Below are 14629 nucleotides of genomic sequence, written 5' to 3' on the forward strand. Positions count from 1 at the left end.
AGGTGGGCAGGTTTCAGAAGAATTGTAAAGTTTCCAGGAGTTGTTTCACTGTGGAATGGCTGCCTTGTGAGGTAGTGAGCATCCCGTCACTGGGAGTGTGCAAAGCTAGGTGGTAGACAGGCTTGTTTTCTTGGCCGTGGGATTACCCCAGGTAGAAACTGTCTCTTCAATAATGAAGTGAGTTTGGAATGCTAGCGTAAATATTCTTTTGGGTCCCACTAATTCATGACAATGGTCTAAGATTGGGAAGTTCCAGGGACCCATCAAAACATCTAGAGATGGTTAATAGTTCTAGATTTCCTAATGACGGTGAGTCATTTTATTTATTTATTTATTTATTTATTTAACTGCTTGTGGGATCTTAGTTCCCCAATCAGGGATTGAACCCGCGCCCCCTGCAGTGGAAGCACAGAGTCTTAACCACTGGTCTGCCAGGGAAGTCCCACAGTGAGTCATTTTTGCCGTGTGTTTCTATTCCCAGATGTGGGAAAAGAAGTCTGCTGATAATTCAGTCTGCAGAAAGTACGGCGTGCCTGCCCTCTGGGATGTGTAGTTTCCAGGTAACCAGCAGCATTCTCGTTTGGCTTTGTCTTCTGCCCATCCCAACCAGGACCCAAGCTGTGGGGCTGAGTTGTATTTGGCTAAGTTCTGCCAGGATACAGGGAGACTTTAGGGTCTCCAGCATAGACCCTGTTGTGATTTGCCGTAAACTTACAGTTTGGTCAAGTCCTTACAGTTTGGTCAAGAAATCTCAGGTATTGTAATTTACAAAATGGGAAGGGATTTATGTATCATCCTCATCATCATTGGGAGGTAGTTTGGCATAATTAGAAGTTTTGGAGTCAGAACTTGATTTGGATCTTGGCTTCCTTACTTAGTAACTGAAGGACTTGGGGCAGGGCCCTTAGCTTCTCTGAGCCTCAGTTTCTACATCTATCAGATGAGGCAAATCATAGCTACATACAAGGTTGTATGATGGCTAGAAATAGGAATATTAAAGGCTGGCACAGTGCCTGGTGCACGGATACTTAATAAATTATAGCTGCTATCATCCTCATCAACTTCAATTCCCACAGTTCAGGGTATGTGCCCAGCAGTGGGATTGCTGGGTCATATGGTAGCTCTATTTTTAGTTTTTTAAGGAACCTCATACTGTTCTCCATAGTGGCTGTATCAATCTACATTCCCACGAACAATGCAAAAGGGTTCCAAAAGGGAACCCTTCACACCCTCTCCAGCATTCATTGTTTGTAGATTTTTTGATGATGGCCATTCTGACCGGTGTGAGGTGATACCTCATTGTAGTTTTGATTTGCATTTCTCTAATAATTAGTGATGTTGAGCATCTTTTCATGTGCCTCTTGGCCATCTGTATGTCTTCTTTGGTGAAATGCCTATTTGGGTCTTACACTTATTTTTTAATTGGGTTGTTTGTTTTTTTGATATTGAGTCCCATGAGCTGTGTTTGTATATTTTGGAGATTAATCCTTTGTCCGTTGCTTCATTTGCAAATATTTTCTACTATTCTGAGGGTTGTCTTTTCATCTTGTTTATGATTTCCTTTGCTATTTTAAGTTTTAAGTTTAATTAGGTCCCATTATTTTTTAAATTTTAAGTTTAATTAGTTCCTATTATTTTCATTACTCTAGGAGATGGGTCAAAAAAGATCTTACTGTGGTTTTTGTCAGAGAGTGTATCCCATTGTTCATTGCAGCACTATTGACAATAGCCAGGACATAGAAACAACCTAAATGTCCAACGATAGATGAATGGATAAAGAAGATGTGGTACATATGTACGATTACAATGGAATATTACTCAGCCATAAAAAGGAATGAAATGGGGTCATTTGTAGAGATGTGGATGGACCTAGAGTCTGTCATACAGAGTGAAGTGAGCCAGAAAGAGAAAAACAAATATCGTATATTAATGCATATATATGGAATCTAGAAAGATGGTACAGATGAACCTATTTGTAGGGCAGGAATAGAGATGTAGACGTAGAGAATGGACACGTGGACACGGTGGGGAAAGGGGAGGGTGAGACGAATTGGGAGATTAGGTTTTACATAAATGCACTACCGTGTGTAAAATAGACAGCTAGTGGGAACCTGCTGTATAGCACAGGGAACTCAACTCGGTGCTCTGTGATGACCTAGATGGGTGGGATGGGGGGTGCGTGGGAGGGAGGTCCAAGAGGGAGGGGATATAGGTATACATATAGCTGATTCACTTCATTGTACAGCAGAAACTAACACAACATTGTAAAGCAATTTTACTCCAATTAAAAAAATATTCCCACAGTTCTGCTCACCATTTGATGTCAGAACCCTAGGACTTCTGAGAATTGGACTCTTGGGGTTCTAGTGACAAAAATGGGTGGTACTTTTGGGATTTAGTAAAAACTCAGGAACTCAGATCCCTGATTCAGAATTCTGTATAACTGGGAGTGGGGCTGCCACCTTGGGTATTTACAGACTGTGCTCAGAGTGTAAACAGGAGGGTTTATGGGCTGCTCAGGAAGCCAGCTAGAGCACTGCTGCCACCTCTTGACAGTCAGTGTGGGACACTTACTCACTGATGAGCCTGTGCCCACCCACGAGGGCTCCTGCCCTCTAAGCTTTCATCAGCGGCCTGGAGGATTAGGCTGTGGACACAGATGGTCAGCACATCAAGCATTTCACTAAGCCTAAATGGCGTTTCTCTCCAAGGAGTACAACTTAAGTGCCCCTAAGTCCATTCTTACTCTTTATCCTATTTCTTGTTGGTCCATAGCCTCAGTTCCCCAAGACCCCGAGAATATAGAATCTTGAAGCAGATACTCTAAGATTTTGACAGTTCCATTCAGGTCAATAGCAATCTGGGCTGTGGGTAATATGCTAAGGGCTGGAATCCAACAGATGTGAATAAGCCATGGTCTCAGCCCCTGTGGAGCTCACAGCTGGGGATGTGGTGGGACAGGGGTGGGGGGCAGAAAGGACACAGAAATGTCCTGTATGGCCCCTCCTTGGGGCTCCCTGTCCTAGCTCCTTCCCTGGCACTTAATGCTCTGGGGGGTAATTCGGTGTATTTTTCTGACTTTCTGGAGAACCAAATCTGGAGCCAGACCCCAACACTTAACTAGTCGTGTGATTGTGGGAAAGTCATCTGCCCTCTGTATTCACCTTGAAATCTCTTCATCTGTCCACTGGGTTGTTGTGGGAATCAAATGGGATAATTCATGCAAAGTCTTATAACTGTGTGTGAAGCACACAGTTCCAGAAGTGTTCACGATTTTTATTAACAATGGCAGGGGAGATGTCCCTGGTGGCGCAGTGCATAAGCATCTGCCTGCCAATGCAGGGGACATGGGTTCGAGCCCTGGTCTGGGAAGATCCCCCATGCCACGGAGCAGCTAAGCCCGTGCGCCACAACTACTGAGCCTGTGCTCTAGAGCCCGCAAGCCACAACTACTGAGCCCGTGCGCCACAACTAATGAAGCCCATGCACCTAGAGCCTGTGCTCCGCAACAAGAGAAGCCACCGCAACGAGAAGCCTGTGCACCGCAACGAAGGGTAGACCCCACTTGCCGCAGCTAGAGAAAGCCTGCATGCAGCAACAAAGACCCAACGCAGCCAAAAACAAGCAAACAAACAAACAAAAACAATGGCAGGGACCGTTGCCTGGGTCACCATCCGTCCCAAGGGCCAGTCACGGTGCCTGGCACTTAGTAGGGGCTCAGGAGCCATTTGTTGGTGGGATGGGTGAATGAATGTTGCACAGCCACCCAGCACAGACCAGAGTGTGGTGAGGGCGACCAAAGGAGTGTACGCTCTGTGCTCTGGGAGCCCGGGGGAGAGGCCAGGGATTCTGCCTATGGGCCTGGGAGGTATTTATGGTGGCATTCATGTCTGAGCAAGGCCTTGAGCATGAGTTCACCTGCACGAGAAGCAGAAGGAAGTGGCGGAGGGCCGTCTATCCCAAGAGGCAGCATGGCATAGTGGCTCAGAGTGCAACTCTGTAACCAGGCTGCGTGGGATGGATCCTGCTTCCTGCACCTGGGGCAAGCTTCTTCACTTCTTTGTGGCTTAGATAATAATAGTACCTCCTTGAAGGGTTGTTGTGAAGATTACATGAGTTATTCTTTATAAAGCATTGAAAAACAGTGCCTATGAATAAATAGCCCATAGATATGAAAGTATGGACAGCAAGTAAATGGTAGGTGGGAGATGCAGCTAGAAAGGTAGTTTGGAAGCAGTTCATAGAGGTCTTTGACTATCTTATTTTTTATTGAATTATATTTGACTTACAATATTATATTAGTTTCAGGTATATAAAATAGTGATTCAATATTTTTATACATTACAGAATGATCTCCACAATAAGTCTAGTTACCGTCTGTCACCATACAGAGTTATTACAATATTATTGACTACATTCCTTATGCTGTACATGACATCCCAGTGACTTATTTGATAACTAAAAGTTTGTACCTCTTAATCTCTCTCACCTATTGCACTCATCCCTCTGCCCCCTCCCCTTTGGCACTCACCAGTTTGTTCTCTGTATCTATGAGTCTGTTTCTGTTTTGTTATGTTTGTTCATTTGTTTTGTCTCTTAGATTCCACATGTAAGTGAAGTCGTACAGTATTTGTCTTTCTCTGATTTATTTCACCTAGCATAATACCCTCCATGTCCATCGATGTTGTCGCAAATGGCAAGATTTCATTCCTTTTTATGGCTGAGTAATTATCTATCTATCTATCTATATCTTCTTTATCCATTCATCTGTTGATGGACACTTAGGTTGCTTCCATATGTTGGTTATTGTAAGTAATGCTGCAATGAACATAGGGCTGCATTTATGTTTTTGAATTAGTGCTTTTGTTTTCTTCAGAAAAATACCCAGAAGTGGGATTTCTGGATTGTATGGTAGTTCTATGTGTAATTTTTTGAGGACCCTCCATACTGTTTTCCATAAAGCTGTACTAATTTACAATCCCACCAACAGTGCACGAGGGCTCACTTTTCTCCACATCCTCCAACACTTGTTATTTCTTGTCTTTTTGAGAATAGCCATTCTGACAGGTGTGAGGTGATTCTCCCTGTGGTTTTGATTTGCATTTCCCTGATGATGAGTGATGTTGAGCATCTTTTCATGTTGTGCCACTCCCTTCTGGCCTGCAAAGTTCTGCTGAAAAGTCAGGTCATAGTTTTAGGGGAGTTCCCTGTACACAACTAGTTGCTCTTCTCTTGCTGCATTTAAGATTCTCTCGTTATCTTGAGTTTTTGCCATTTTTAATTATAATGTGTCTTGGTATGGAACTCTTTGGGTTCATCTTGTCTGGGACTCTCTGTGCTTCCTGGACCTGGATGTCTGTTTTCTTTTCCACATTAGGGAACTTTCCAGCTCTTATTTCTCCAGTTAAGTTCTCTTCCCCTTTGTCTGTCTTCTCCTTCTGGGACTCCTATATTGTGAATGTTAGTACACTTGATCCTGTCCAAGAGGTCTCTTAAACGGTCCTCATTTTTTAAAATTATTTTTTAGTTTTCAGCTTCGGTGATTTCCACTACTCTGTCTTCCAGTTCATTGATCCATTCCTCTGTATTATCTAATCTACTGTTGATTCCCTTCTAGTGTGTTTTTCTTTCAGTTATTGTATTCTTCAGGTCTGTTTGGTTCTCCTTTATATTTTCTGACTCTTGGTTGAACTTCTCACTGTGTTCATCCATTCTTCTCCTGAGTTTGTGGAGCATCTTTATGACCATGACCTTGAACTCTTTATTGGGTAGATTGCTTATCTCCACTCATTTCTTTTGGAGTTTTGTCTTGTTCCTTCATTTGAAACATATTTCTCTGTCTCCTCATTTTGTCTAATTCTCTGTGTTTATTTCTATGTATTAGGTAGGTCAGTTTTGTTTCTAGATCTTGGAGAAGTGGCCTCATGTAGGAAACGTCCTGTGGAGCCTAGTACCACACTCCCTTCTGGTCCCCAGAGCTATATGCTCCATGGGTGCCAGCCGTGTGGGCTGAGTGGGCCCTTCTGTGTGGCTGGGCTGGCTGCTGTGAGTGTGCTGGTAGGTGTGGCTGGCCCTGCCTCATGTAGTGGCTGCCAGCCCCCTGGTGATCGGGGTTGAGTCCTGGGGCAGCTGGCTGTGGGGGCCAGAGGGGCCCAGGGCTGGTGCCAGCTCTCCCATATGCAAGCCTTGCTGGCCTTCAAAGCCAGGTGTTCTGGGAACTCATCTTCAAAGTGCAGGACCTCTGGGCTGGGGAGCCCTGAGGTGGGGCTCAGACCCCTCCCTCCTTGGGGAGAACCTCTGCAGTTGTAATTATCCTCTTGTTTGTGGGTTGCTCGCCGAGGGGTGTGGGTCTTGACTAATTTGCGTCCCCACTCCTTTTACCCATCTTGTGGTTCCTTCTTTACATCTTTAGTTGGGGAAAACCATTTTTGTCAGTCTCCAGGTCATTCTTATAGATAGCCAGTCTGTACATAGTTGTAATTTTAGTGTGTCTGTGGGAGGAGGTGAGCTAGTGTCTTCCTACTTCACCATGTTGGCCATACTTGCTTGAATATCTACTTAGTGAATTTGGAATTAGCCCACGAGGAGCACAGAACATCACTTCCCATATGGCTGAAGCTCCGTGGTGGCTGCCCCTTGTAAACAGGGCACGCACTTCCCATTTTGCCACAGTCCTTAATGCTCCCTATGCCAACACTCCCTACTGCAATGGTTCTGAAGCAGTTAGTCTGGAGATCTGCATTTCTAACGAGTGTCCAGTTGATGCTGATGCTGCTGGTCTGTGACTACACTTTGAGAACCACTGCCCACGTGTATCTCAGACACTAAGATAGGGAATCAGTTGCCACTTAGCATCAAGCTTGTATTTGGTTTCTCTTACACCTGGCATGTTTCCTACCTTTAATAGTACCTTCGTGGTCCTGGTGGAATTTAGATTTGCGATTTCTGGTATAATCAGTATTGGAAGGCTAAGTCTAAAGGTCCCAAGAGACAGGCCTGTGAGAAGGAGATTTGGGAGTGGCTGAGGCTCGGCCTATAGCAGGCCTATGGTAGCTGAAGCTATGGTTACGTGTGAGCTCATCCCCAGGGAGAGTGTGCAGGGAGAGTTGGGTGATGGGTGACCAGCAGACTGTCACAGGGGCACTGGCACACCCTGCCTTAAAGGAAGGGTGCAAGGATAGTAGGCTCTTCCTTGTCCAAGGAAGAGGCTGGAAGGGGCGTTCGAAGAGGTGGGAGGAGAGCTGAGAGAGTGGCTGGTGGAACATTCTTGGCCTTATTATGAGAGAGGGGACTGTGGGCAGACATCTGAGGCCAGAGCTTAAATATTAAATAGTTAAACAGCGAGTTCTCAGGTGAGCTCCTGGTCTGTGGGAGGACAGGAAGCAGGTGTCCTGTTACCCTGGCACACAGCCCACCTGGCAACGTGCTGCTGCTCCAGAGCACAGCTTGTTGTGGCAATTGTCTCTGAGGCTCCGGTGACACAGTTAGAGCCTGCAGCTGAGCATGGTGAGTGTCATGTCACCTGCCTCCTTTTAAAAAATAACGTGACATATTAAGAGGAATGTGCTGGTCTTCTCCTCATGGCCGTGATGAGGATGCTCATGGCTGGATGGTTTTGTTTCTGGAGTATGTGTTGGGGAGGAGGATCTGAGAAAGGGAAACATTGGAGCTGAAATGGGAAAGGTGGGTCCGTGGCATCCTGTGGCAGCTTCAAGACCAGGCTAAGGGGTTTGTTTGCACTTGGTACTGGGGCAGCAAGGAGCCATGCTAAGCTGGCGAGGAGGGGGCTGGGGGGCAGGTGTGTGATTAACGCATGTCGGTGGCCCCAGTGCCTGGCACCGGGCCTGGCCAAGCTAGGCATGTTCTAAAGGAGCGGGGGAGGGGGTGAGTGAATGAATGAATGTGTTCGATGGGTAAGGTTTGATGATCTGATCCAAGCCAAGTTTTAGGACAAATAGCCTCAAGAATCGATGTTGGATGGTTCAAAGTCCACAAGCTTTGGAGCCAGATGCACCTCCAGCTGTACTTCAACTCTGGCCTCCCTACCTGGGGAAGACACTTAACCTTTCCAGACATCCGTTTCCTTGTTTGTAAAGTGAGGATAGTTCTACCTGTTGGTAGGTTTGCATTTAGAGTGTGTGTCTGACTTGGAGGCTGGCACTCCCTGCACTGTGGCCGGTTTTCTTACCGAGCACCCTCCCCTTGCCTCTCCTCCAGTCCCCAGAGTACCCCAGGGCAGGTGGGGGCAGGCTTGTCACCTCCCACTGCCGCCATTCCCAGATGAAGACAGGCTCAGGGTGCTCAGGGGCCTTTCCTGGAGGCCTTCCCCTCTTTGCAAACTGAGCCTGACTGTTTCTTCAAGGCCTTTCAGCTTCCTGAGGTCAATGACCTTTTTCTTCTCTGACTTTCTGCTGTACTTGAAAGTGTAAATCACATGATCTAAAGAGAACTTGATTGAATAGGGTTACATGTATTTCCTGTTCAGTCAGATTCTAAGTTCTTTAAGGCCGGAAATTATATATTTTTCTTTAAGAAATTATAAAAGTAATAGATGATGACGCAAAGAACTGAATAGTATAGAGAGGTGGTGAGTGGAAAATAAAAGTCCTCTAACCTCTGTTCCCACTTCCCAGGTATAACCATTGCTAACAGCTTATTTTCCTAGAAATAGTCTATGCTTATTAAAAAGTATAGATAATGAACCATATTTAGGAAGAATAAATCAGTCTACTTAATTATGATTATATATGAATAACAAATATGAATCATTCATATATGTGTGTTATATTTATCATTATCATCATTGGTCTATGTAAGACCTGTCTATCTATCCATCTCCTACCCATGCACCATCTATTTTATTTATTTATTTTATTCATTTATTTATCCCCATTTCACATTCCCATTTCCCTCCTGCCACATAGGAAACATTCTAATGTGAGATATATATATTTATGCATATATGTATATATAATACATATACACATACATATATGAGATATACATATCTCCTTTATTTTTGCTAATTATTATTAAATGTCATATTAATATATTATTTAAACAGAAATGGATATATATGTATATATATAGTCATTATTCCATATCAATCAGTACATAAAAACTGCCTTATTCTTATCAATAGCTGCATAGTATTTCATCGTATAGAGATACCATTCATATCCCCACTGTACTTTGTACTTTGCTTTCTTGTAATTTTCTTGTAATTTGCTATTACAAATAATACTACAAAGACAATTTTCGTACAAGCACCTTTGCACACTTGTATGAGTTTATCTGTAGAACAGATTGTAATTCTTAGTACTGGAATGTTCATTTTAAATTCCGGTTGCTATTGTCAAGTTACTCCCCAAAGAGAGCAATTTCTTTGTCTAACAAGAGAGTGGTGAGTAGAATCTGAGTCATTTAACAACAAACTGGAGCTGTTTTCTAAACCATGAGGTTTGAAACAGACCATTGTGGACTGAGCACAATCTCTGTGCAGAGACACGGCTGCTCTCTTGAGCGCCACCCCGTGGCAGGGGCGGACATCATTTCGCTCACATGCCACTAGAGAGAACATAGTCATACTGATCACACCTGACAGCTGGGGAAACTGGGAACTGTAGCGCACCCCTCCATTAAATGTTGCAATTACAGAAGGAGAGCCACTTAATGTCCACCATTAAGTGACTCTGCCTCCCGTGGCAAGTTATTAGACTTCATCCTGAGGTCAATGTAGGGTTGCAGAAAGACCTGCTTATACATTGGACAGCTCCCTCCTGACCAAGCCCTCTGGCAGGCACTCTTACAGTGGACTTGGGCATGGCGGGGGGTTCACTGAGGACCTGCTATGTGCCAGGCATTGGCCTGGGTGTTTCGCCTGCCTCATTGCTAACCGCAAGCCTGAAGAGGAGGCCCTGTGATCCCCAGTACACACGGAAGCTTAAAGGTGTAAAGGATCTTGCTCCAGGCTGAGGATCTGAATCCACATTTGTGTGTCATAAAGCCCACAGCCTTGCTCTGGCTGTGTCAGTGCACAGCACGCACACTACAGGCTCCTGCTGGCCAGCGCGGTACATGGAGCCACACGCACCAGGCCTAACTTCAACCCTCCTCTCATTTTCCAGGCCCTGTCTCAGCTCCTGTGCCTGCTGCCGTGGTCTTGGCGGCACCCTTCCCCAGTGGTCAGCCCAGGGCTCCCCCCGTCCATGCAGTCCCACGCCACCACTGCCCAGGGCCTCAGCGACCCCCTCTTTGCGGCCTACACTCTCCCCACCTTCAAGTTCCAACCTCGCCGTGAGAGAATGGACTGGAGGCGCATTAGTGCCCTGGACGTGGACCGCGTGGCACGGGAGCTGGATGTGGCCACCCTGCAGGAGAACATCGTCAGCGTCACCTTCTGCAACCTGGACCGGGAGGTGTGCGGCCGCTGCGGGCAGCCCGTGGACCCGGCGCTGCTCAAGGTGCTGCGGCTGGCGCAGCTCACCATTGAGTACCTGCTGCACTGCCAGGACTGCCTGAGCACCAGCGTGGCCCAGCTGGAGGCGCGGCTGCAGGCCAGCCTGGGCCAGCAGGAGCGCGGCCAGCAGGAGCTGGGCCGCCAGGCCGACGAGCTCAGGGGCGTGCGGGAGGAGAGCCGCCGGCGGCGCAAGATGATCAGTGCCCTGCAGCAGCTGCTCCTGCAGACGGGCGCCCACAGCTACCATGCGGTGAGCATCTCTGCGGGCGGGGCTGCCGGGAGGGCTGTGGGCCCAGCCACCGGCCACCCGGGCGGCACCACTGCCTGGCCCCTGAGGCTGCTGTGGCTTTTCTCCCTGGGACTGGGAGCAGATTTCAGAGATGCCGCTGGTGGCCAGAGAGCCCCAGGGTGTCTCATCAAGTCTATGGCGTGTGTGTGTGTGTGTGTGTGTGTGTGTGTGTGTGTGTGTGTAGATTGTACATGTGTGGCAGGTGTGTGTATGAGTTCATGTCTCGTGTGCATGTGTGAATGTATGCAAGGTGTGTATGTGTGTTTATGGATGGTGTCTGTGATTGGAAGGTACATCTGTGACTGGTATGTGTAGGTATGTATGTAGAGTGTGTGGTGTGTAACATGCTTGCATGTGAAGATATATTTATGGTGTGTGTGTGTGAATGAATGAAGGGTTGTATGTGTGTAAGGGTGTGTGTATTCATGGAGGGCGTGGGTGTGTATATACGAAGGCTGTGTGTGTGTGTAGAGAGTGTGATGTGTAAAGGTGTGTGTAAGAGGTGTGTGACAGGGGACTGGTAGAGCCAGGCCTGTTCTGGAAAAGTGACTCTATTAGTCAGCCAAGTGACAGTTCATTCCCCAGAGTGGCATTTGAGCATTTGCGTTTCTTTCTATGGAAAGAGCGGATCGGGGACAGTTGCCCTTTAGTAGCTTGTCAGGGGGCCCGGCCCTCTGCCAGGCTCTGAGAATGAAGACACAAATCATGCTGGTTCAGGTTTAACAGAAATTCATAGTTTGGGGGTGGGTGGACAGAAGGAATCATTAGGACATGATGTTAGTGGATTGAATGGTAATTGACATAATTAATATAATGTTAATTACGAGAAAAGGGTCAGAACCTTTCCAGCAGTAAAGGACAAAACAGCAGTCTAACCTGGCTTAGGCCAATAAGGAATTTATTGGTTAATTTAACTGAAAGATCCAGGGTTATGGTGGGACTTAGGTGATGGCACCAGAATCTAGTTTCTCTCTCTGCAGCTCTTGGCAGTTCTTTGTCAGTGTGGATTCCATTCTCAGAAACCCTCTGTCCGTGTGGCAGCAAGTTGGGCCACTGCAATGCCAGCATCTCATTTTCCCAGGTTCAAAGCTGGCATGGTGGAGGGACTAGTCTGGTGCCTGGTTTGTGAGTGTGCTGCTTGGGGTGGAAAAGGGGAAGCAGGGAAGGGTGGGTTGAGGGGACGGGCTTATAATTTGGCATAAGATGCCTTGTAACATATTCCCTGCCCCCCAGCTGATATTCCTTCAAACAACTAGAACTTCACGTGTCACTTTAGAACTCAGGAGTGGGCAGAGTCCGTCAACCCAGACTGTACCCATCTGGATTAGGTTTGGCTGGGGGTGACAGGAAACCTCAAATTATAATTATTTAAACCAGATAGAAGTTTATTTCTCTCTCTCATGAACAAAGTTTAGAGGTAAACAATCCAGGGGTGGCATGTAATCGCGGACCCAGTTCTGGATTTGTTTCTCTCCAGCCTCATTGTGTGACTTCTGCCTCCTGGTCCAAGATGGCTGCCTGAGTTCCACCTCTCAGGTGCACATTCCATTCAGCAGGAGGAGGGAGGGTGAGGAATATCATGGCTCTTTCTTTAATGACACCTCCTAAAAGTGGTTGCATATACCACTTCTGTTTATATGCCATTGGCCAGAATTTAGTCACATGGCCACACCTGGTTGTAAGGGAGGAGGTGAGATGTATTCTCATTAGCCTCACGGTCAGCTAAAAATCAAGGTTTCTATTGCTAAGGGAAAAGGGAAAACTGGTACTGGGGGACGATTGGCAATTTCTGTCACATTTGCCTTTGTGTAAAGCCAGCAAATAATCTGCCCTCTTACTCTGACTGACTAGCAATGGCAGCCTGCAAAGCCGTGTTGGAAGAATTTTGAAGTTTTACAGTGAAAAAATGATATGCTGGATTGGCATTGTCTGAAATGCTTGAGGAGAGTGAAGTGGAATTTCAGATGCTATATTTACTACCCTTTGCTCCAGTGGTTCTCAACTCTGGGTGAGACTTGGACATTGGTGTTTTTTGATAAAAACCTTTTTATTGTGGAAAATTTCAAACATATACGAAAGTAGAGAGAATAATATAATGAACCTTCATCTTCACACTCTCCAGCCCAACAGTTATCAACTCATGGCCAATGTTGTCGCATTTGTTCCTCTACCCAATTTCCCCCAGCCCTGTATTATTTTGAAGTGTATCAGTCATATGAGTTTATCTGTAAATATTTCACTATGTAGCTCTAAAAGGCAGGGACTCCCATCCCACTTTTAAACATAAACGTAATACCATCATCATGCCCTGAAAAACCAACAAAAATTCCTTAGTATCAGCAAAGGATGATACTAATCATTGTTCCTAGCTCCCCACGGCACTGGTAGTGTTTTAAAATTCAGAAAAAGAAAAAATATATATATATTGGGGGGGGGATAAAATATATAGTATATATATTTTGGGTTCAGTCACTGCCTTACTCAGTAAATCAAACTCTTTATATATGAAGCAGCCCAAGGGGCCCAAGGAATGAGAGTTTTGATAGAGGGAGAATCCCTGGCTGACTCAGGTGAGCTAATCCTGCACTTCCCACTACTTCCCTCTGTGTAGTGCCACCTGTGTGACAAGACCTTCATGAACGCCACCTTTCTCCGGGGCCACATCCAGCGCAGACATACGGGCGTGGTGGAAGGTGGTGAGTCCAGGTGGCCCTCCTGGGACCGTGCAAGGGCCTGGGCTTGTGTTCAGTGGGTGAGGGGCATGTACACCACCAAAGCTGCCCTCAGAACCTCATCATCCAGTTGAGGATGGGGGGATCCCACGTGGGGCGGGGAGGGTTTCTGACCACGTGTTTAGAGAAAAAGGGCTGGAAGTCAGACAGGTAGGTTCCAGTCTTAGCTTTGTCCCCTTCTGTTATGTGACCACGGTCAGTGTTTCCTCCTCTGTCCTTCACTGTGAATGGGGCAGTCAGACAGAGTGACTTTGAAGGGCCCTTACCTCCCAGCCTTCTGGAATTTGCTGTTCTCTGGTGCTGACAATGAATAAGCTTAACTGGGCTTAATGAGCAGTCAGACCAATTCTTTGACTTTTTTAATGTCATGAGCTTATTATGACTTAATCACTGTAATTTTACTGTTTCAAATTCTAAAACGAGTAGCAAGGCTGTATGTTTTTCCCATTAAGAGGTTTGCGTACTTTATATCTGTTTTTTGAGGTCCAGTAAGAAATAGCTGTTAAAACGTAAAATAAATATAGATACGAAAATATAATGTGATAAAATGTAATATAAATTAAAGATAAAAATCCCATTGAATAAAATATTTTTCCCTTTATTTTAATTTCTTTTCCAAAGAACAGAGTTTTAAAACAGACAATTCACCTAGTTACTATGCATTTATTATATATCTGATTCTTCTTGGTTCTGCATTAGAGGCTGCTAGAGAAAAACAGATTTTCTACTTATTAAATATTTTTTTCTGATAAAGATATATATCTTTGGAGAGGTATTTATACACATATTCATAGTAGCTCAGATGTAGAAGAACCCAAATGTCCATTGACAGATGAATGGATAAGCAATGTGTGGTATATAGATACAAAGAAATACTATTCAGCCTTAAAAAAAAAGGTAATTCTGCAATATGCTACAACAGGGTATTATGCTAAGTGAGCTAAGCCAGTCACAGAAGGACAAATACTATATGATTTTACTTCAATAAGGTACCTAGAATAGTCAAATTCATAGAAACAGAAAGTAGCATGATGGTTGCCAGGGGCTAGAGGAAGGGGGAAAGGGGAGTTAGTGTTTAGTGAGACTAGAGTTTCTGTTTTACGAGATGAAAAGCATTCTGAAGGTGGATGGTGGTGATGGTTGCACAAC

General features: G+C 45.5%; 1 protein-coding gene across 5 annotated transcripts in view; it reads left to right on the forward strand.

The window, feature by feature from the left end:
- The window catches only part of DZIP1L (DAZ interacting zinc finger protein 1 like), a 45941-nt gene that overhangs the window by 1669 nt on the left and 29643 nt on the right, over positions 1 to 14629 (forward strand). For all 5 annotated transcript variants that reach the window (XM_079922496.1, XM_079922495.1, XM_079922492.1 and 2 more), the window contains exons 2-3: positions 10128 to 10709; positions 13360 to 13444. In XM_079922496.1, coding sequence (XP_079778622.1) covers positions 10209 to 10709; positions 13360 to 13444 — 586 coding nt within the window. In that variant the 5' untranslated portion in view covers positions 10128 to 10208. The remainder of the gene's footprint in view (positions 1 to 10127; positions 10710 to 13359; positions 13445 to 14629) is intronic.

Source organism: Stenella coeruleoalba (assembly GCF_951394435.1).
Source record: "Stenella coeruleoalba genome assembly, chromosome: 5".
In the NCBI taxonomy this organism is placed as follows: Eukaryota; Metazoa; Chordata; class Mammalia; order Artiodactyla; family Delphinidae; genus Stenella; species Stenella coeruleoalba.